Here is a 24,126-nt window from a genome sequence, read left to right as displayed (position 1 = left end):
GAAGCCTGACAGTGCATCAATCGATCAGGGGTATTTGTTGAGCGCTCAGTGTGTGGAGAGCACTGTACTAAGTACTTGGAAGAGTAAGAGACAACAGAGTTGGTACACATTCCCTGCCCACAACGAGCTTTACGGTTCGGTACAGCACTCAGGACTTGTAAACTACTCGAGTGCTTAGTACAGTGCTTAGCTCAGAGTAATCGCTTAATACCTTTTTTAAAAAAAAAGCCTGAAAAATATGGATGGATGAACATCACAGCAGTTGAAGGGTGGGGAGAGGAGAAGGAGGGCAAACAAGCCAGAAGCAGGGAAACGCCACTGGTTTCTGACTGAGGAACCACTTTGGGAGCTTAGCACGGAGCCTGAAAGAGGAATCTTGACTCAGCCCCCTTTTTCCTCTCCTCCCCGTCCCCCCCGCCCTACCTCCTTCCCCTCCCCAAAGCACCTGTATATATGTTTGTACAGATTTATTACTCTATTTATTTTACTTATACATATTTACTATTCTATTTTGTTAATGACGTGCATATAGCTTCAATTCTATTTGCTCTGACGATTTTGACACCTGTCTCCGTGTTTTATCTTCTTGTCTGTCTCCCCCTTCTAGACTGTGAGCCCGTTGTTGGGTAGGGACCGTCTCTATATGTTGCCGACTTGTACTTCCCAAGCGCTTAGTACAGTGCTCTGCACCCAGTAAGGCTCAATAAATACGACTGAATGAAGGAATGAATGAAAACAGCCAGCTAAAGTGGGCAGCGAAGACCACGGCGGTGACTGAGGTGGCTATCCTGGCGACCGTTTGCGCTTTTGGGTAGGGACTATCTCTATATGTTGCTTGGGAACTTGTACTTCCCAAGCGCTTGGTACAGTGCTCTGCACGCAGTGAGCGCTCAATAAATACGATTGATTGCCAACTTGTACTTCCCAAGCGCTTAGTACAGTGCTCTGCACACAGTAAGCGCTCAATAAATACGATTGAATGAATGAATGGTCTACAGAGAAGCAGCACGGTGGAGCGCGTAGAACTTGGGCCTGGGGGGGTAGCAGGTTGTGGGTTCTAATCCGGCTCCGCCACTTGCCGGCTGTGTGACTTTCACAAGTCGCTTCATTTCTCTGTGTCTCCGTTACCTCATGTGTGACAGGGACTACGTCCACCCCAATTTGCCTGTAGCTACCCCAGCAGTTAGTACAGCGCCTGGCACATCGTAAGCGCTTAAATACCGCAAGTATTATTATGCTTACAGGGCGCTGAGGCATAGGGCTGTGGTCACGGGTTAGAGATCAATCAATCAATCGTATTTGTTGGGCGCTTACTGCGTGCAGAGCACTGGACTAAGCGCTTGGGAAGTACAAGTTGGCAACATATAGAGACGGTCCCTACCCAACAGTGGGCTCACAGTCTAAAAGAGATGGGTCATAAACTGGGTCTGAGCTACGCCCCGGTCCGTCATCTTGCTTGAAGAAGGAACCCACTGTCAACGCGGAGAGGGAGGGTTGAGATTGGCACAGCCCCACCGGCCCTGTAATCAACTCCATCCACGCGGATTTTCAGTCCCAAAATCTTCACGACTGGCCCGAGGCTCATCCGTTGTTTAGGACGGGAGACTTCGTCATCACCTCCCTGCTGTCCCCAACCCTACACGCATTCTGAAACCGATTATCATTCTTCAATAATGCTTCGGCAAAAGCGGTAAGTCTGCAAAACGAGGAACTCAATTTCAGGTTTTTAAGAGCAGAAATAGAGTCCTGCTTAAGTTCACACATTTCATTCGCCTTTTTGGCTGAAGGTGTTTTTTTTCTTAGAAATCATCCAATTCAAGAAGGAAAATGCCTTCACCTAAAGAACTAAAAATGCAGATGGCGAATGTTAAAAAGATGTTCACACGGGAAATCCACTTCTTGGATTAGAGGGCTTCTTGAGAAATATTTACCTTCAGTGACTCCACCGATAGCAAGGGAGATAATGGCCAAAACATTTTCACAAGACGCTTGGTTTATCTGTTCACACACACAAAAAAGGGAAAAATTAGTGACAAGAAATAACTGCTTCAAGTCAAATACACCATGGGACTTTGAGAGGCATCTAGTCTTGATTGTCTTTGAACAAAGCCCCGCAGGAATCATAAGGCTTTTAATCTTCCGACGGAAGCAGGGGAAATTTCTCAGCCAACTCACCAATATCCCCGCTATTTATAAATTTATAATGTTTATATATGAGCCAATATGTACAATATATGGTTGTACATATTTATTGCTCTATTTATTTATTTATTTATTTATTTTACTTGTACATTTCTATCCTATTTATTTTATTTTGTTGGTATGTTTGGTTCTGTTCTCTGTCTCCCCCTTTTAGACTGTGAGCCCACTGTTGGGTAGGGACTGTCTCTATGTGTTGCCAATTTGTACTTCCCAAGCGCTTAGTACAGTGCTCTGCACATAGTAAGCGCTCAATAAATACGATTGATTGATTGATATGAGCCAACGTATCAATATCTGCGCTATTTAAAAATTTACGAAGCTTACAGAAGAGACGCATATCTCTAGCTCTACTCAGTTTCTCCGCTCTTCCTGAATGGCTTCTTTACCTTTTTGAACACGGTGGAAAAGTTGAAATTTGCAAATCTTTATTGTAGCTTCTCACTGGTGGGTATTTCTTTGAATCCCATGCCACAGTCAATCACCTAAGACCTGGAGAAAGTCACAAGAACCAATGGAGGCCCTTGCCCCACCATGCTCTCTCATGCACCTCTAGACTGGTGTCCTCTCGATTGTGGGCTTGTTGTGGACAGGGAATGTGTCTGTCTGTGCTGTTATACTGTACTCTCCCAAGCGCTTAGTGCAGTGCTTTGCAAATAATAAGCGCTCAATGAATACAACTGAATGAACGAATGAATGAGACTGCATTTTCGGAGCAGCTGTGACTTCTCAGAAGCGGCCCAACTGATGGCGTTCGGATCTCACCCCTCTCCTCGAGACTGTAAGCGTACTGTGGCCAGAGAATGTGTCCGTTATACTGTCATATTATATTCTCTCAGGCGCTCAGTACAGGGCTCAGCACGCAGCAAGTGCTCAATAAATAAGCTCGATTGATTGCTCACCTAATGAAGAGCGTGGCTTAGTTTTGGGGGTCCCCTTTGGCCCACGACTCTCCTTCCCAGGCTTCTCGCATCATCAACAGCTTCGGTTCCTCCCCCCATCCTTGGGTTCTGGACCATTTGCCGGTATTATCATCATCATCATCATCAATCGTATTTATTGAGCGCTTACTATGTGCAGAGCACTGGACTAAGCGCTTGGGAAGTACAAATTGGCAACATATAGAGACAGTCCCTACCCAACAGTGGGCTCACAGTCTAAAAGGGGGAGACAGAGAACAAAACCAAACATACTAACAAAATAAAATAAATAGAATAGATATGTACAAATAAAATAAATAAATAAATAAATAAATAGAGTAATAAATATGTATTAGTGCTACAGATTCCCTAGTTCCATTCCCTGACCTGATAACTGGGTTCAGTGATTGGTCAGAAAGAGGTAAGAGGGACAAGGACAAAAAGAACCAGGGACAAGGAGCGGGATGAATAAACGGCAGTGTTGAGGGCGGCTGGCTACTCTGTCAAGCTCTGCCAAATCCCAACAGAATAATCATCAAAATTGTGGTGTTTGTTAAGCATTTACTAGGTGCCGGGCACCGTGCTAAGTGCAGGCAAATTGGTTTGGACACAGTCCCTGTCCCACCTGGGGCTCACGGTCTTAACCTCCGTTTTACAGATGAGGTAACTGAGGTCCAGATAAATTCATTCATTCATATCGTATTTATTGAGAGCTTACTGTGTGCAGAGCACTGTACTGAGCCCTTGGAAAGTACAAGTTGGCAACATATAGAGACGGTCCCTACCCAACAACGGGCTCACAGTCTAGAAGGGGGAGACAGACAACAAAACACGTGGACAGATGTCAAGTCGTCAGAACAAACAGAATTACAGCTAAATGCACATCATTAACATATTTATGTATTTACTGTTCTACTTATTTTATTTTGTTAATATGTGTTGTTTTGTTGTCTGTCTCCCCCTTTTAGACTGTGAGCCTGCTACTGGATAGGGACCGTCTCTAGATGTTACCAACTTGCACTTTCCAGGCACTTAGTACAGTGCTCTGCACACAGTAAGCGCTCAATAAATACGACTGAATAAATAGAATAGTAAATATGTACAAGTAAAATAAATCTGTACAAACATATATACTTCCGAAACCCCGTGCAGTGCTATGAGAAGGTTTCGTGGAAAACTTTCTTGAAGGTAAATGTCTCACTGATCACTACGTTTGTGGTTTTTGAAAGTTGAAATACCGGTAAATCCTTAACAAAATAAATAGAATGGTAAATATGTACAAGTAAAATATAGAGAGTAATAAATCTGTACAAACATATATACAGGTGCTGTGGGGAGGGGAAGGAGGTAGGGTGGGGGGATGGGGAGGAGGAGCATCTAGCTTTATTTCTATTTATTCTGATGACACCTGTCCACATGTTTTGTTTTGTTCTCTGTCTCCCCCTTCTAGACTGTGAGCCCGTTGTCAGGTAGGGACCGTCTCTAGATGTTGCCAGCTTGTACTTTCCAAGCGCTTAGTACAGTGCTCTGCACACAGTAAGCGCTCAACAAATACGACTGAATGAATGAATATACGGGTGCTATAGGGAGGGAAAGGAGGTAGGGCGGGGGTGGGGAGGGGGAGAGGAAAAAGGGGGCTCAGTCTGGGAAGGCCTCTTGGAGGAGGTGAGCTCTCAGTATGGCTTTGAAGGGAGGATGAGAGCTAGCTTGGAGGATGTGTGGAGGGAGGCCATTCCAGGCCCGGGGGATGACGTGGGCTGGGGATTGACGGCGGGACAGGCAAGAACAAGGTACAGTGAGGAGGTTAGCAGCAGAGGAGCGGAAGGTGCAGGCTGGGCTGGAGAAGGAGAGAAGGGAGGTGAGGTAGGAGGAGGTGAGGGGATGGACAGCCTTGAAGCCGAGAGTGAGGAGTTTTTGCCTGATGTGCAGGTTGACAGGCAGAGGTGACTTGCCCAAGGTCACACAGCAGACACGTGGCAGTCGGGATTAGAACCCAGGTCTCTCTGAATCCCCGGCCGGGGCTCTATCCACTAGGCCACACTGCGTCTCGGGTGGGGCCCATGGGGGTGTGTTGGAAGTGACCCAGTTTGGTTGCTCTAGAGTGAGGGCAGGACAATGGTGGCCCCGACCCAATAGAGTGGTTGATGCCCTTATCCTTATCTCTTAGTAATAATTAATAATAGTAATAATGATGGCATTTAGTAAAGCACTTACTATGTGCCAGGCACTGAACTAGGCGCTGGGGTGGATACAAGCAAACTGGGTTGGACACATCCCTGTCCCACGTGGGGCTCACAGACTCGATCCCCATTTTTACAGCTGAGGTAACCGAGGCACAGAAAAGTGAAGTGACTTGCCCAAGGTCACCAAGCAGACAAGGGGTGGAGCCGGGATTAGAACTCTTGACCTTCTGACTCCCGGGCCCGGGCTCTATCCACTAGGCCACGCTGCTTCTCTTCCACCCCCACCGATAAAGCAGGGGCAAAGGGGAGGCTGGAGGACTTCAAGGACAGTGTCAATCAATTAAATCAATCAATCAATCGTATTTACTGAGCGCTTACTGTGTGCAGAGCACTGTACTAAGCGCTTGGGAAGTACAAGCTGGCAACATATAGAGACGGTCCCTACCCAACAGTGGGCTCACGGTCTAGAAGGGGGAGACAGAGAACAAAACCAAACATACTAACAAAATAAAATACATAGAATAGCTATGTACAAGTAAAATAAATAGAGTAATAAATATGTACAAACATATATACATATATACAGGTGCTGTGGGGAAGGGAAGGAGGTAAGATGGGGGGGATGGAGAAGGGGACGAGGGGGAGAGGAAGGAAGGGGCTCAGTCTGGGAAGGCCTCCCAGATCTTAAACCGACGGGGGATTTCTCAGTCCCTCTGCTTAGGCGGCTAGGGAGGTGAACAGGGGCTTAAAAAAAAAAATCTGGTAGTACCAGTGTCCAGTTTGGGAAAACTGCACTAGTTTTGAACCATTATGGCTCTCTCTACCAAGCTAGGGGAGTGGGAACATTTAAATTGGCATACTTCTAATTTTGCACTCTTTCTTGGTAATAATGATGGCATTTATTAAGCACTTACTATGCAAAGCACTGTTCCAAGCGCCGGGGAGGTTACAAGGTGATCAGGTTGTCCCACAGGGGGGCTCACAGTCTTAATCCCCATTTTACAGATGAGGGAACTGAGGCGCAGAGAAGTGAAATGACTTGCCCAAAGTCACACAGCTGACAATTGGCGGAGCCGGGATTTGAACCCAGGACCTCTGACTCCAAAGCCCGGGCTCTTTCCACTGAGCCATGCTGCTTCTCCATGCTGCTTCTTGGTAGAGATGGAGGGGAAAATGGAGTGATGGAGACCTTTACTTCGGAACAACCCAAGCCAAATGAGGTCTAGTCAGTGAGGGAGGGAGAAGGTGGAAACGGGTAGCAGAAGCAGCGTGGCTCAGTGGAAAGAGCCCGGGCTTGGGAGTCAGAGGTCATGGGTTCTAATCCTGGCTCCACCGCTTGTCAGCTGTGTGACTTTGGGCAAGTCACTTCACTTCTCTGTGCCTCAGTTATCTCACCTGTAAAACGGGGATGAAGACTGGGAGCCCCACGTGGGACAACCTGATCACCTTTTATCCCCCCCAGTGCTTAGAACGGTGCTTCACACACATTCATTCAATTATATTTATTGAGCGCTTACTGCGTGCAGAGCACTGTACTAAGCGCTTGGGAAGTCCAAGTTGGCAACATCTAGAGACGGTCCCTACCCAACGGTGGGCTCACAGTCTAAAAGGGGGAGACAGAGAACAAAACAAAACATATTAACAAAATAAAATAATTAGAATAAACATGCACAAATAAAATACAGTAATAAACACGTACAAACATATATACAGGTGCTGTGGGGAGGGGAAGGAGATAAGGCAGGGGGGATGGGGATAGGGAGGAGGGGGAGAGGAAGGAGGGGGCTCAGTCTGTCATAGTAAGCGCTTAACAAATACCATTATTATTATTATTATTATTTTTATTATTAGGCAAGCCTCTGCTGTCCTAATTCAAGCACTGCAGTTGGCTAGCTAATACAACAACACAGAGCTGTTATCCTTTTGCTGTTGCTAATGGTATCTGTTAAGTATTTACTGTGTGTCAGGCACTGTACTAAGCGCTGGGGTAGATCCAAGTTAAGCAGATTTTACACACAGTCCATGTCCCACAAGGGGCTCTCAGTCTTAATCCCTGCTTTACAGATGAGGTGACTGAGGCACAGAGAAGGAAGTGACTTGCCCAAGGTCACGCAGCAGACGAGTGGCGAAGCCAAGATTGGAAATCAGGTCCTCTAAGGTCCACGCTCTAGACGCTCTTCTTTTAACCCTCACACCCTTCTGCTTGCACAGTTAAGAAGGGGGGAGTTACCCATTCTTCACCTCCATCCTCTCAGCACCATGGCCTGTATGGTTGGTTCTCTATTTTCCTACATTTTTACAATTTAGTTGGCTGGAGGACACAAATGGGAAGCATTGTGGTGAACCGGGTAGAGCACGGGCCCGGAGTCAGAAGGTCATGGGTTCCAATCCCGGCTCCGCCACTCGTCTGCTGTGTGATCTTGGGCAAGCCACTTCACTTCTCTGGGCCTCAGTTCCCTCATCTGGAAAATGGAGATTGAGACTGTGAGCCCCACTTGGGACACGGACAGTGTCCAACCGGACTGGCTTGTATCTACCCCGGGGCTTATTACAGTGCCTGATACATAGTAAGCGCTTCACAAATACCATAATTACTATTATTATTATGTGCATGCGCCATCAGGCCTACCAGGTAATAATAATAACAGATACCAGCTAATCAGGTTGGACACAGTCCCTGTCCCACATGGGGCTCACAGCCTTAATCCCCATTTTACAGATGAGGGAACTGAGGCAGAGAGGATGATAATTATAATAATAATAATAATAATAATAATAATAGCATTTGTTAAGCACTTACTATGTGCAAAGCACTGTTCTAAGCACTGGGGAGGTTACAAGGTGATCAGATTGTCCCATGGGGGGCTCACAGTCTTAATCCCCATTTTACAGATGAGGGAACTTGAGGCCCAGAGAAGTGAACTGACTTGCCCAAAGTTACACAGCTGACAGCTGGCGGAGCAGGCATTCGGACCCATGACCTCTGACTCCAAATCCTGGGCTCTTTCCACTGAGCCACGCTTCTTCAATCAATCAATCAATCAATCAATCAATCGCATTTATTGAGCGCTTACTGTGTGCAGAGCACTGTACTAAGCACTTGGGAAGTACAAGTTGGCAACACATAGAGACATTACCTACCCAACAGTGGGCTCACAGTCTAGAAGGGGGAGACAGAGAACAAAACCAAACATATTAACAAAATAAAATAAATAGATATGTACAAGTAAACTAAATAAATAGAGTAATAAATATGTACAAACATACATACATATATACAGGTGCTGTGGGGAAGGGAAGGAGGTAAGACGGGGGGATGGAGAGGGGGACGAGGGGGAGAGGAAGGAGGGGGATCAAGACCAAGTGGCAGATTAGAACCCAGATCCTTCCTACTCCCAGGCCCAGGAGCTATCCACTAGGCCATGCTGCTTCTTACACCACGAGTTTTCCTTAACGTAAAGACGGGGCAAAGATACTACCCACTCGTTGCCGGGCAACTGGGTGAAGACTTCATTTACCGGTAAACTCGCGTACGCTGGCGGGTCGTCTGAGCGAGCAGCTGTTGCAGCCCAGCGAGCGACTCAATGGTGGTGAAGGGGAAGGCAGCTTTATAACCGACACAAGTCCACTGCCGTAAATCGTCATCATTTAAGAGGTTTCCCTCGTAAAAATCTACCCGGCTTCCTCCTGAATGGCACTGATTTACCCCAAGCTCGCGGATCTGCCATCGGAATGGAAAACTTAGAGGAGTACTTACAATTAGGTCTTCTAAAACACCTCTGAAAGCTTGATCAAGGGTACATTTCTTCTCATTTTCACTGTTAAAAACAAAACACGCCATTTGCGCTGTTGAACGGTTCCAAGTCGAGGGTAACCACTCGAACGCGGGTTTTCGAACCGAGAAGATACGCACCTTCCGGGCAGCTGGCTGAACGTGTTCAACAGAGGTTTGATACTTTTGCTGGACAAGGCGTCTCGGGTGGAATTCTAGGGAAACAAATCCGACAGATCAGTAGAGAACAGTGGGGCAATTTAAGACAATTGTTAGAAATTAGAAATGACAGCGGCCATTGCTCTTACGTGAGAAAAGTAGGACAGTTAAGAGAAAGAACGATGGTGACAAACGGTCGGTGACAGTACGGACCGCGACTTATTCATTCATGCATTCCATCGTATTTATTGCGCGCTTACTGTGTGCAGAGCACTGGACTAAGCGCTTGGGAAGGACAAGTTGGCAACATGTAGAGACGATCCCTCCCCACCAGCGGGCTCACAGTCTGGAAGCGGGAGACGGACAACAAAACTAAACATATTAACAAAATAAAATAAATAAATATGTACAAGTAAAATAAAGAGTACTAAATTCATTCATTCAACCACATTTATTGAGCGCTTACTGTGTGCAGAGCACTGTACTAAGCGCTTGGGAAGGACAAGTTGGCTACATATAGAGACGGCCCCTCCCCACCAGCGGGCTCACGGTCTAGAAGGGGGAGACGGACAACAAAACTAAACATATTAACAAAATAAAATAAATATGTACAAGTAAAATAGAGTACTAAATTCATTCATTCAACCGTATTTATTGAGCGCTGACTGTGTACAGAGCACTGCACCAAGCGCTTGGGAAGGACAAGTTGGCAACATATAGGGACGGTCCCTACCCCACAGCGGGCTCACAGTCTAGAAGGGGGACACGGAGAACAAAACATATTAACAAAATAAAATAAATAGAATAAATATGTCCAAGTAAAATAGAGCAATAAATTCATTCAATCGTAGTTATTGAGCCCTTACTGTGTGCAGAGCACTGTACTAAGCGCTTGGGCAGGACAAGTTGGCAACATATAGAGACGGCCCCTCCCCACCAGCGGGCTCACGGTCTAGAAGGGGGAGACGGACAACAAAACTAAACATATTAACAAAATAAAATAAATATGTACAAGTAAAATAGAGTACTAAATTCATTCATTCAACCGTATTTATTGAGCGCTGACTGCAAGCGCTTGGGAAGGACAAGTTGGCAACATATAGAGACGGTCCCTACCCCACAGCGGGCTCACTGTCTAGAAGGGGGACACGGAGAACAAAACATATTAACAAAATAAAATAAATAAGTATGTACAAGTAAAATAGAGTACTAAATTCATTCATTCAACCGTATTTATTGAGCGCTTACTGTGTACAGAGCACTGCACCAAGCGCTTGGGAAGGACAAGTTGGCAACATATAGAGACGGTCCCTACCCCACAGCGGGCTCACAGTCTAGAAGGGGGACACGGAGAACAAAACATAGTAACAAAATAAAATAAATAGAATAAATACGTCCGTAATAAATCCATTCAATCGTAGTTATTGAGCGCTTACTGTGTGCAGAGCACTGTACTAGGCGCTTGGGAAGGACAAGTTGGCCATGTGAACGTCCAACCTTCCGACGGTCACGGTTTTGTGGTACCTCTTGTCCCAACTCGGATTTCACTTGGGACGGTGACATCTGTGTGTCACCCTGATTGACGGACTTCATTTCAGGCCCTTCCCAGCCCCACCTCCGTTGGCTTGTTAGCCTCGGGAATCATCATCATCATCAATCGTATTTATTGAGCGCTTACTATGTGCAGAGCACTGTACTAAGCACTTGGGAAGTACAAACTGGCAACATATAGAGACGGTCCCTACCCAACAGTGGGCTCACAGTCTAAAAGGGGGAGACAGAGAACAAAACCAAACATACTAACAAAATAAAATAAATAGAATAAATAGAATGCTTGGGGGCAATCCCAGAGCCCAGGCAGATGAAGCAGGTAATCAATCGATCGATCAATCATATTTATCGAGTGCTCAGTGTGTGCAGAGCACTGTCCTAAGTGCTTGGGAGAGAACACTGTAACAGTCGGCAGGCACGTTCGCCTCCCACAACGAGCTTACGGTCTAGAGAAGGTAGGTGAGAAGGCACTTTCATTCATTCATTCGTATTTATTGAGCGCTTACTGTGTGCAAAGCACTGTACTAAGCACTTGGGAGAGTCAACAGGCCCATTCCCTGCCCACAACGAGCTCACATTCTAGAGGCTCCTAGAAGACCTACCCTCGTGCTGTGGCAAAGACCCGGCTCCGCCGGTTGTCAGCTGTGTGACTTTGGGCAAGTCACTTAAGTTCTCTGTGCCTCAGTTACCTCATCTGGAAAATGGGGATGAAGACTGTGAGCCCCACGCGGGACAACCTGATCACCTTGTAGCCTCCCCAGTGCTTAGAACAGTGCTTTGCACACAGTAAGCGCTTAATAAATGCCATTATTATTATTATTATTATTACCATGTAGCTTCTTCACAACGTACCACACTCCAGCCCACCCTCTCGCTTGTTGCGCTCTGGGCCCTGGTAGGAACAGTTACTCATTCTGCGCTTACTTTCATTCATTCATTCAATCGTATTTATTGAGCGCCTACTGTGTGCAGAGCACTGTACTATTGGGAAGTACAAGTCGGCAACATATAGAGACGGTCCCTACCCGACAGCGGGCTCACAGTCTAGAAGGGGGAGACAGACCACAAAACAAAACATATTAACAAAATAAAATAGAATAAAGATGTACAAGTAAAATAAATAGAGTAATAAATCTGTCCAAACATATATACAGGTGCTGTGGGGAGGGGAAGGAGGTAGGGTGGGGGGAGGAGGAGAGGAAAAAGGGGGCTCAGTGTGGGAAGGCCTCTTGGAGGAGGTGAGCTTTCAGTAGGGTTTTGAAGGGACCCTTCACGGTGGGTCTCGTGGTGGGGCTCGTAATTTTCAATCCCCATTTCACAGATAAGGTAACCGAGACCCAGAGAAGTGAAGTGACTTACAAAGCACTGTACTAAGCGCTTGAAGATGACTGGCAGGGGGAAGAGAGTGTGAGTGGCACTATCACAAGCCACTAATCCTCCAGCCTGGCGGAGCGGCTAGAGGACGGGACTGGGAGACAGAAGGTCCCGCGTTCTCCTTCTGACTCTGCCATTTCCCATTTGTGTGACCTTGGGCAACTCACTTCACTTCCCTGGGCCTCAGGTCCCTCATCTGGAAAATGGGGATTAAGACTGTGAGCTCCGGGTGGGACAGCGACTGTGACCAACCCGATTAGCTGGGATCTACCCCAGGGCTTAGAACAGTGCCCGGCACATAGTAAGTACTTAACAAATAGGGACTGTCTCTATATGTTGTCAACTTGTACTTCCCAAGTGCTTAGTAAGCGCTCAATAAATACAACTGATTGATTGATTAACAAATACCATTATTATTAATAATAATAATAATAATCTTCTCATCAGTTCCTCTATGCAGGTCCCTGGTCCTGAAGCCCAAGCTCCTGATGGCAGATTCTAACGTTACCAACTTGCAGGCAATTAAACAGCTTTCCTGAAATCGTAGTCAACTGGAACATTTTCCTTTCGGGGACAGCTCGTGCCGACATTACACCCGCCAGCTGGGTTGGCAGAAGGACGTTTCAGTGACCGACTCCAGCAAGTGGAAATGAAAAAGAACCGACAGAGCCAAACATCAGATGAAAGGAATAATTAGGGGTTCTTCGTCTTACCAGGGTTCGCTTTCCATTTTGCTGGGCCCCTCTTAATAACGATGGCATCTGTTAAGCGCTTACTATGGGCAAAGCACTGTTCTACGCACTGGGGAGGATGCAGGGTGATTAGGTTGTCCCACAAAATAATAATAATAATTATGATGGCATTTGTTAAGCGCTTACTAGGTGAAAGCACTGTTCTAAGCACTGGGGAGGATGCAGGGTGATTAGGTTGTCCCACAAAATAATAATAATAATGATGGCGTTTATTAAGCACTTATGTGCAAAGCACTGTTCTAAGCACTGGGGAGGATATAAGGTGATCAGGTTGTCCCACAAAATAATAATAATAATGATGGCGTTTATTAAGCACTTACTACGTGCAAAGCACTGTTCTAAGCACTGGGGAGGATACAGGGTGATTAGGTTGTCCCACAAAATAATAATAATAATGATGGCATTTGTTAAGCGCTTACTAGGTGAAAGCACTGTTCTAAGCACTGGGGAGGATGCAGGGTGATTAGGTTGTCCCACAAACTAATAATAATAATGATGGCGTTTATTAAGCACTTACTATGTGCAAAGCACTGTTCTAAGCACTGGGGAGGATATAAGGTGATCAGGTTGTCCCACAAAATAATAATAATAATGATGGCGTTTATTAAGCGCTTACTATGTGCACTGTTCTAAACACTGGGGAGGATATAAGGTGATAAGGTTGTCCCACAAAATAATAATAATAATGATGGCATTTATTAAGCGCTTACTATGTGCAAGGCACTGTTCTAAGCGCTGGGGGGGTCACAAGGTGATCAGGTTGTCCCACGGGGGGCTCACAGTCTTACCTTAATCCCCATTTTACAGATGAGGTAACTGAAGCACAGAGAAGTGAAGCGACTTACCCAAAGACACAGGCCCTGCCCCACACGGGGCTCACAGTTTTAATCCCCATTTTACAGATGAGGTAACTGAAGCACAGAGAAGTGAAGCGACTTACCCAAAGTCACACGGCTGACAATTGGCGGAGCCGGGACTTGAACCCATGACCTCTGACTCCCAAGTCTGTGCTCTATCCACTGAGCCACTGCCGACTGTCCTACTGGACATTCCCAAGCGTTTAGAGCAGTGTTCTGCACACAGTAAGTGTTCGGTCAATATGATCTATTAGAGATGGCTGCAGACTTTGGTCATCTACGGTCCATTCTAACGCCCCATATACCCACACGTTACTTCACCAAATAACTCTAATGCTCCATAACTCTCTTCCTCCCTTCAAGGCCCTGCTGAGAGCTCACCTCCTCCAAGAGGCCTTCCCAGACTGAGCCCCTTCCTTCCTCTCCCCCTCGTCCCCCTCTCCATCCCCCCTTTCTTACCTCCTTCCTTTCCCCACAGAACCTGTATATATGGATATATGTTTGTACATATTTATTACTCTATTTATTTATTTATTTTATTTGTACGTATCTATTCTATTTATTTTATTTTGTTAGTATGTTTGATTTTGTTCTCTGTCTCCCCGTTCTAGACTGTTGGGTAGGGACTGTCTCTAGATGTTGCCAATTTGTGCTTCCCAAGCGCTTAGTACAGTGCTCTGCACATAGTAAGTGCTCAATAAATACAACTGATTGATTGATTGATTGATTGCTCCAGGTACTCACAAAGTCCCTTACTGCTCCGCCAACAGCTGCCTTGGGGCCTCAAGCCCATCGTTGGGTAGGGATTGTCCCTATCTGCTGTCGAATTGTACTTTCCAAGCGCTCAGCACAGTGCTCGGCACACAGTAAGCGCTCAATAAATACGACTGAATGGATCAAAAATGTTCAGTGCTCCCATGATCGATCAATCAATCAATCGTATTTATTGAGCGCTTACTGTGTGCAGAGCACTGGACTAAGCGCTTGGGAAGTACAAGTTGGCAACATATAGAGACGGTCCCTACCCAACAGTGGGCTCACAGTCTAGAAGGGGGAGACAGAGAACAAAACCAAACATACTAACAAAATAAAATAAATAGAATAAATATGCACAAATAAAATAGAGTAATAAATACATACAAACATATACATATATATATACACACAAGTGCTGTGGGGAGGGGAAGGAGGTAAGGCGGGGGGGATGGAGAAGGGGAGGAGGGGGAGAGGAAGGAGGGGGCTCAGTCTGGGAAGGCCTCCTGGAGGAGGTGAGCTCTCAATCAATCAATCAATCAATCGTATTTATTGAGCGCTTACTGTGTGCAGAGCACTGTACTAAGCGCTTGGGAAGTCCAAGTTGGCAACATATAGAGACAGTCCCTACCCAACAGTGGGCTCACAGCCCATTCATTCACTCACTCAATCATCATCATCATCATCAAGCGTATTTATTGAGCGCTTACTGTGTGCAGAGCACTAGACTAAGCGCTTGGGAAGGACAAGTGATTAAAAAGGCACACTTGCTAATACAGTTCAGTTCCTTTTTTTAAAAAAAATGATATTTGTGAAGTGTTTACTCTAGGTGTTAAGCGCTAGGGTAGATACAAGTCAAGCGGGTGGGACCTAATTCCTGTTCCACACGGGGTTCCCGGGTCCAAATAGGAGGGAGAACAGGGCTGCCCCCTAATTCCCTTTTCCCCTCCCATTCCCAAAGCAGCCAACATTGGGCTCAGGGGAGCATCGCCAATGAGTCCAGGTCTTCGAGGTGGGCAGGAAATGCGTCTGTTTATTGTTATAGCCTACTCTCCCGAGCGCTTAGTGCGGTGCTTTGTACCCAGTAAGCGCTCAATAAATACGAACGAATGAAAAAATGAATAAAAGAGCCTTCTCACCTACCTTCTCTAGGCTGTAAGCTCGTTGTGGGAGACGAACGTACCCGCCAACTGTTACGCCGTGCTCTCCCAAGCACTTAGTACAGTGCACAGAACACACACTTTCTGGCCCCATCAAGCGCTTAGTACAGTGCTCTGCACACAGTAGGCGCTCAATAAATACGACTGATGATGGCTCTGCATTAGGGGGTCTAGAAAGGGGCATGGGCTGGGTCTGAGGGAAGGTCCGGGAGGGGAGGGGTTTGATAATGATAATAATAATAAAATGATGGCATTTATTAAGCGCTTCCGATGTGCAAAGCACTGTTCTAAGTGCTGGGGAGGATACAAGGTGATCAGGTTGTCCCACGGGGGGCTCACAGTCTTCATCCCCATTTTCCAGATGAGGGAACTGAGGCCCAGAGAAGTGAAGTGACTTGTTCAAAGTCACACAGCTAAGTGGCGGAGCCGGGATTTGAACCCACGACCTCTGACTCCAAAGCCCGGGCTCCTTCCACTGAGCCACGCTGCTTCTCTTGATCAGAAGTCACCCCACCCCTCCCCAACCCCATCTCCTAGCTTTCATTCATTCATTCGTACTTATTGAGCGCTTACCGTGTGCAGAGCACTGTACTAGGCGCTTGAGAAGCACAAGCTGGCAACATATAGAGACGGTCCCTACCCAACAGCGGGCTCACAGTCTTGTCGGTAGTCTTCCAAGCGCTTAGTACGGTTCTCTGCACGTAGGATGCGCTCAAAATCTAAGCGCTCAGTACAGTGCTCTGCACACAGTAAGCGCTCAATAAATACGATTGATGATGATGATGAATAAATGTGATTGATTCATCTCCTGGCTACCTTCCCCCGCATCCTCGGGCTGTTCTCTGCCTCCCGGAGACCCTGGGGACCTTGAGACCTTCCTTCCCCTTCCTTGCCCCAATTTAATGCTCTCCATGCTGAGGATGCACTAAACCTGTGTCCTTCTAGTCCAGCGCTTACTACAGCGCCTGGAGCATAGTAAGCGCTTAACCAATACCATTATTAGTAGTAGTATTAGTAGTAGTAGTAGTAGTAGTAATCCTGGCGGCCCCGGTGACCCTGAATAACAATGATAATAATCGTAACGCTGTTAAATGCTTAGTGTCAGGCACTGTACTAAGCGCTGGGATGGATATAAGGAAATTGGGTTGGACAAAGTCCCTGTCCAATCAATCAATCGTATTTATCGAGCGCTTACTGTGTGCAGAGCACTGTACTAAGCGCCTGGGAAGTCCAAGTTGGCAACATATAGAGACGGTCCCTACCCCACAGTGGGCTCACAGTCTAGAAGCGCGGGCTTGCAGTCTCCATCCCCGTTTCACAGAGAAGGGAACCGAGGCCGAGAGAAGTGAAGCGACTTGCCCAAGGCCACGCGGCAGACATGTGGCGGGGCCGGGATTCGAACCCACGACCTTCTGACTGCCAGGCCCGGGGTTTACTCACAGGGCCACGCTGCTTCTAGGTCCCTGTCTGTCTCCCCCTTCTAGACTGTGAGCCCGTTGTTTGGTAGGGACCATCTCTCTTTGTTGCCCAACTGTACTTTCCAAGCGCTTAGTCCAGTGCTCCGCACACAGTAAGCGCTCAGGAAATACGACTGAATGAATGAATCAATGAATGGAGAAGCAGCGTGGCTCCGTGAAAAGAGCCCGAGCTTGGGAGTCAGAGGTCATGGGTTCAAATCCCGCCTCTGCCGCTTGTCAACTGGGTGACTTTGGGCATGCCACTTCATCATCATCATCATCAATCGTATTTATTGAGCGCTAACTATGTGCAGAGCATTGGACTAAGCGCTTGGGAAGTACAAATTGGCAACATATAGAGACAGTCCCTACCCAACAGTGGGCTCACAGTCTAAAAGGGGGAGACAGAGAACAAAACCAAACAGACTAACAAAATAAAATAAATAGAATAGATATGTACAAATAAAATAAATAAATAAATAAATAGAGTAATAAATATGTACAAACATATATACATATATACTTCACTTCTCTGTGGCTCAGTTCCCTCATCTGTAATACGGGGGGTTAAGCCTGTGAGCCCCCCCGTGGGACAACCTGATCACCTTGTAACCTCCCCAGCGCTGAGAACAGTGCTTGGCACATAGTGAGCGTTTAACAAATACTGTCATTATTATTATGAATGAATGAATGAATGAGAGGATGAACAGAGAAGCTAGTCCGGGAGGGTAGGGGGGCAAGATAAGAAGCAATCAGTCGGTTGATCGATCGATTCATTCATTCCCTCAATCGTACTGAGCGCTTACTGTGCGTACAGCACTGTGCTAAGCGCTTGGGAAGTCCAAGTCGGCAACACATAGAGACGGTCCCTACCCAACAATGGGCTCACAGTCTAAAAGGGGGAGACAGGCAACAAAACCAAACATGGAGACAGGTGGTAACAAAACATGGAGACAGGTATCAAAGCAGCGTGGCTCAGTGGAAAGAGCACGGGCTTTGGAGTCAGAGTTCGTGGGTTCAAATCCCAACTCCGCCAATTGTCAGCTGTGTGACTTTGGGCAAGTCACTTCACTTCTCTGGGCCTCAGTCTCCTCATCTGGAAAATGGGGATTAAGACTGTGAGCCCCACGTGGGACAACCTGACCCCCTTGTAACCCCCCCAGCGCTTAGAACAGTGCTTTGCACATAGTAAGCGCTTAATAAATACCATCAAAAAAAAACCCAAAGAAACGTCAGAACAAACAGAATTACAGCTTTAAGCACATCTGTTTCCACTGGGGCTCAGTGGAAACAGCCCGGGCTTGGGAGTCAGAGGTCGTGGGTTCTAATCCCGTTTCTTCCACTTGCCAGCTTTGTGACCTTGGGTAAGCCACTTAAATCTCTGGGCCTCAGTTCCCTCATCTGTAAAATGGGGACTGAGACTGTGAGCCCCACGTGGGTCAACCTGGTCACCTTGTATCCGCCCCAGCACTCACAACAGCATTAGGCACATAGTAAGTGCTTAAGAAATATTATCATCGTTACTGTATGGAGAAGCAGTGTGGCTCAGTGGAAAGGGCCCGGGCTTTGGAGTCGGAGGCCGTGGGTTCAGATCCCCCGAGTCCGCCACTCATCAGCTGTGTGACTTTGGGCAAGTCACTTCACTTCTCTGTGCCTCAGTTCCCTCATCTGTAAAAAGGGGATGAGGATTGTGAGCCCCACATGGGACAACCTGATCACCTTGTAACTTCCCCAGTGCTTAGAATAGTACTTTACACACAGTAAGCGCTTAATAAATGCCATAATTATTAAAACAGAGTAAGAAATATGTACGAGTAAAACAGGGTATTAAATCTGTACAAATATACACAAATTATAGCTACATACACACCATCAATAGAGTAATAAATATGTACAAATAAGATGATAGAGTAATAAGTATGTACAAATCTCCCCCTATCTAGGCTGTAAATCCGTTAATAATAATAATGGCATTTGTTAAGCGCTTACTATGTGCAAAGCACCGTTCTAAGCACTGGGGGGATACAAGGTGATCAGGTTGTCCCGCGCGGGGCTCACAGTCATCATCCCCATTTTCCAGATGAGGTAACTGAGGCTCCGAGAAGTTAAGTACTGTGGCTCAGTGGAAAGAGCAGGGGCTTTGGAGTCAGAGGTCATGGGTTCAAATCCCAGCTCTGCCAATTGTCAGCTGTGTGACCTTGGGCCAGTCACTTAGCTTCTCTGTGCCTCAGTGACCTCACCTGTAAAATGGGGATTGAGACTGTGAGCCCCACACGGGACAACCTGATCACCTTGTATCCTCCCCAGCGCTTAGAACAGTGCTTTGCACATGGTAAGCGCTTAACAAACGCTGTCATTACTATTAAGTGACTTGCCCAAGGTCACACAGCAGACATGTGGTGGAGCCGGGATTCGAACCCACAACCTCTGATTCCAAAGCCAGGGCTCTTTCTACCGAGCCACGCTGCCCGTTGTTGGGTAGGGACCGTCTCTATATTTTGCTGACTTGTACTTCCCAAGCGCTCAGTACAGTGCTCCGCACACAATAAATACGATTGAGTGAATGAACGAATGAGTGAATCTAGACTGTGAGCCCGCTGTTGGGTAGGGACCGTCTCTATATGTTGCCAACTTGTACTTCCCAAGCGCTTAGTACAGTGCTCCGCACTCAGTAAGCGCTCAATAAATACGATTAAATGAATGACTGAACTCCCTCCTTCCTCTCCCCCTCCGCCACCTTATCTCCTTCCCCTCCCCACAGCACCTGTATATATGTTTGTACAGACTTACTACTCTATTTTACTTGCACGTGTTTATTCTATTTATTTCATTTTGTTAATATGTTTTGCTGTCTGTCTCCCCCTTCTAGGCTGTGAGCCCGCTGTTGGGTAGGGACCATCTCTATGTGTTGCCGACTTGTAGTTCCCAAGCGCTTAGTGCAGTGCTCCGCACCCAGTAAGCGCTCAATAAATACGACTGAGTGAATGAATGACTGAAATGGCATCATTACGATGATGATGAGTAGAGAAGCATCGTGGCTCAGTGGTGAGAGCCTTCTAGACTGCGAGCCCGCTGTTGGGTAGGGACCGTCTCTCTATGTTGCCGACTTGGTACTTCCCAAGCGCTTAGTACAGTGCTCTGCACCCAGTAAGCGCTCAATACGATTGAGTGAATGAATGAATGAATTTAGACTGTGAGCCCGTTGTCGGGTAGGGACCGTCTCTCTAAGTCGCCGACTTGTACTTCCCCCTAAGCGCTTAGTACAGATCTCCGCACCCAGTAAGCGCTCAAGAAATACGATTGAGTGAATGAATGAATGAATGAATGAATTTAGACTGTGAGCCCGCTGTCGGGTAGGGACCGTCTCTCTATGTTGCCGACTTGTACTTCCCCCTAAGCGCTTAGTACAGATCTCCGCACCCAGTAAGCGCTCAATCATCATCATCATCATCAATCGTGTTTATTGAGCACTTACTATGTGCAGAGCACTGTACTAAGCGCTTGGGAAGTACAAATTGGCAACATATAGAGACAGTCCCTACCCAACAGCGGGCTCAAAGTCTAAAAATAAATACGATTGAGTGAATGAATGAATGAATGAATGAATGAATTTAGACTGTGAGCCCACTGTTGGGTAGGGATCGTCTATGTCGCCGACTTGGTACCTCCCAAGTGCTTAGTACAGTGCTCCGCACCCAGTAAGCGCTCAAGAAATACGATTGAGTGAATGAATGAATTTAGACTGTGAGCCCGCTGTCGGGTAGGGACCGTCTCTCTATGTCGCCGACTTGTACTTCCCCCCAAACGCTTAGTACAGTGCCCTGCACATAGTAAGCGCTCAATAAATACGACTGAGTGAATGCATGAATGAATGAATTTAGACTGTGAGCCCGCTGTCGGGTAGGGACCGTCTCTCTATGTCGCTGACTTGGCACTTCCCAAGCGCTTAGTACAGTGCTCCGCACCCAGCAAGCGCTCAATAAACAGAGAAGCAGCGCGGCTCGGTGGGAAAGAGCCCGGGCTTTGGAGTCGGAGGTCGTGGGTTCGAATTCCGACGTCAGCTGGGTGACTTTGGGCCAGTCACTTCACTTCTCTTTGAGAAGCAGCGTGGCTCTCAGTGGCAAGAGCCCGGGCTTTGGAGTCAGAGGTCGTGGGTTCGAATCCCGACTCCGCCACCTGTCAGCCGGGTGACTTTGGGTGAGTCACTTCACTTCCCTGGGCCTCAGTTCCCTCATCTGCAAAATGGGGATCATCACCATCAATCGTATTTATTGAGCGCTTACTGTGTGCAGAGCACTGTACTAAGCGCTTGGGAAGTACAAGTTGGCAACATCTAGAGACGGTCCCTACCCAACGGCGGGCTCACAGTCTAGAAGGGGGAGACGGACAACAAAACATGTAGACAGGTGTCTAAATAGAAGTAAAGCTAGATGCACATCATTAACAAAATAAATAGAATAAATAAGTACAAGTAAAATAGAGTAATAAATCTGTATAAACATATATGCAGGTGCTGTGGGGAGGGGAAGGAGGTAGGGTGGGGGGATGGGGAGGGGGTGAGGAAGGAGGGGGCTCAGCCTGGGAAAAAGGGGCCAGGAATTATACTCTCTCAAGCACTTAGTACAGTGTTCTGCACATAGTAATAATAATAATGATGGCATTTATTAAGTGCTTACTATGTGCAAAGCACTGTTCTAAGCGCTGGGAGGGTACAAGGTGATCAGGTTGTCCCACGGGGGGCTCACAGTCTCAATCCCCATTTTACAGATAAGGGAACTGAGGCTCAGAAGTGAAGTGACTCGCCCAAGGTCACACAGCAGACATGTGGATGAAGACTGGGAGCCCCCCCGGGGGACAACCTCGTCACCCTGCATCCTCCCCAGCGCTTAGAAATAATAATAATAATGGTATTTTTTAAGCGCTTACTACGTGCAAAGCACTGTTCTAAGCGCTGGGGAGGTTACAGGGTGATCAGGTTGTCCCACGGGGGGCTCCCCGTCTCAATCCCCATTTTCCAGATGAGGTGACTGAGGCCCAGAGAAGTGAAGTGACTCGCCCAAGGTCACACAGCAGACAGGTGGATGAAGACTGGGAGCCCCTCGGGGGGACAACCTCGTCACCCCGTATCCTCCCCAGCGCTTAGAAATAATAATAATAATAATAATAATAATGGCATTTATTAAGCGCTTACTATGTGCCAAGCACTGTTCTAAGCGCCGGGGAGGTTACAGGGTGATCAGGTTGTCCCACATGGGGTCACAGTCTCCATCCCCATTTTCCAGATGAGGGGACTGAGGCCCAGAGAAGTGAAGTGACTCGCCCAAGGTCACACAGCAGACAGGTGGATGAAGACTGGGAGCCCCTCGGGGGGACAACCTCGTCACCCTGTATCCTCCCCAGTGCTTAGAAATAATAATAATAACAATAATAATAATAATAATAATGGCATTTATTAAGCGCTTACTATGTGCAAAGCAGTGTTCTAAGCGCAGGGGAGGTTACAGGGTGATCAGGTGGTCCCACGGGGGGCTCCCAGTCTTCATCCCCATTTTCCAGATGAGGGGACTGAGGCCCAGAGAAGTGAAGTGACTCGCCCAAAGTCACACAGCAGACAGGTGGATGAAGACTGGGAGCCCCCCCGGGGGACAACCTCGTCACCCCGTATCCTCCCCAGCGCTTAGAAATAATAATAATACTAATAATAATAACAAAAATAACAGTAATAATGATAGTATTAGTTAAGCACTTACAACCTCGTCACCCTGTATCCTCCCCAGCGCTTAGAAATAATAATAATAATAATAATGATAACAAAAATAACAGTAATAATGATAGTATTAGTTAAGCACTTACTATGTGCCAAGCACTGTTCTAAGCGCTGGGGAGGTTACAGGGTGATCAGGTTGTCCCACATGGGGTCACAGTCTCCATCCCCATTTTCCAGATGAGGGGACTGAGGCCCAGAGAAGTTACATGACTTGCCCAAAGTCACACAGCTGACAATTGGCGGAGTCGGGATTTGAACCCAGGACCTCTGACTCCGAAGCCCGGGCTCTTTCCCCTGAGCCACGCCGCTTTGCACATAGTAAGCGCTTAATAAATGCCTATTATTATTAGGATGATGATGATGATTATTATTATTATTGTCTGCGCCTCAGTTACCTCAGCCGTCGAACGGGGACTGAAATAGTGTGAGCGGCCCCGGGGGACCAGCTGATGGCCTCGGAGCCTCCCCAGCGCTTAGAACAGCGCTTTGCACGTAGTAAGGGCGGAATGAATACGCCATTATTAGTATTATTATTAATAAGTACGATGGCTGACGGACGGACGACGGACTGACGGACCCCCCGCTCACCGTGAAGCGGCTCCGCGCCTCAGGCACGCTGAACAGCGGCGTCGCCACAGCCGGCGGCGGCGCCATCTTGGCCCGCGGAAGGGCGCGGCGCGGCGCTCTCGCCGCACTTCCGGCGCGCCTTGATGACGACACGAGGCCGCTTCCGCCCGCCCGCGCGAGGGGGCGGTGCCTCGCGAGGGAGGGGCGGGGCCCGGGGAAAGGGGGCGGGACACGAAAGAGGGGGCGGGGGCTGTGGAAGAGGGGGCGTGTCCCTGGGAAGGGGGCGGGGCCCGAGGAAGTGGGCGGGGCCCTGGGGAAAGGGGGCGGGGCCCTGGGGAGAGGGGTGTGGCCCTGGGAGAGGGGGCGGGGCCCTGGGGAGATAATAATAATAATAATAATAATAATAATAATAATGGCATTTATTAAGCGCTTACTATGTGCAAAGCACTGTTCTAAGCGCTGGAGAGGTTACAAGGTGATCAGGTTGTCCCACGGGGGGCTCACAGTCTTCATCCCCATTTTACAGATGAGGGACCTGAGGCCCAGAGAAGTGAAGTGACTCGCCCAAAGTCACACAGCTGACAATTGGCAGAGCCGGGATTTGATCCCATGACCTCTGACTCCAAAGCCCGGGCTCTTTTCCACTGAGCCACGC

General features: G+C 47.5%; 1 protein-coding gene across 1 annotated transcript in view; it reads right to left on the bottom strand.

Moving 5' to 3' along the window:
- Positions 1-23,566, bottom strand: part of THOC1 (THO complex 1) — a 59,923-nt gene extending 36,357 nt beyond the window's left edge. Inside the window, exons 1-4 of the mRNA XM_038747223.1 lie at positions 23,493-23,566; positions 9,216-9,289; positions 9,060-9,120; positions 1,932-1,998 (exon numbers count right to left, since the gene is read on the bottom strand). Of these exons, the coding sequence (XP_038603151.1) occupies positions 1,932-1,998; positions 9,060-9,120; positions 9,216-9,289; positions 23,493-23,558 (268 nt within the window). The 5' untranslated portion in view covers positions 23,559-23,566. The remainder of the gene's footprint in view (positions 1-1,931; positions 1,999-9,059; positions 9,121-9,215; positions 9,290-23,492) is intronic.
- Between the last annotated feature and the right edge of the window lie 560 nt (positions 23,567-24,126).

The sequence above is a fragment of the Tachyglossus aculeatus genome, chromosome 5 (assembly GCF_015852505.1).
Source record: "Tachyglossus aculeatus isolate mTacAcu1 chromosome 5, mTacAcu1.pri, whole genome shotgun sequence".
Taxonomy (NCBI): Eukaryota; Metazoa; Chordata; class Mammalia; order Monotremata; family Tachyglossidae; genus Tachyglossus; species Tachyglossus aculeatus.
The sequence above is the reverse complement of the archived record's forward strand: the minus strand, read 5'-3'. Positions and strand labels throughout refer to the sequence as shown.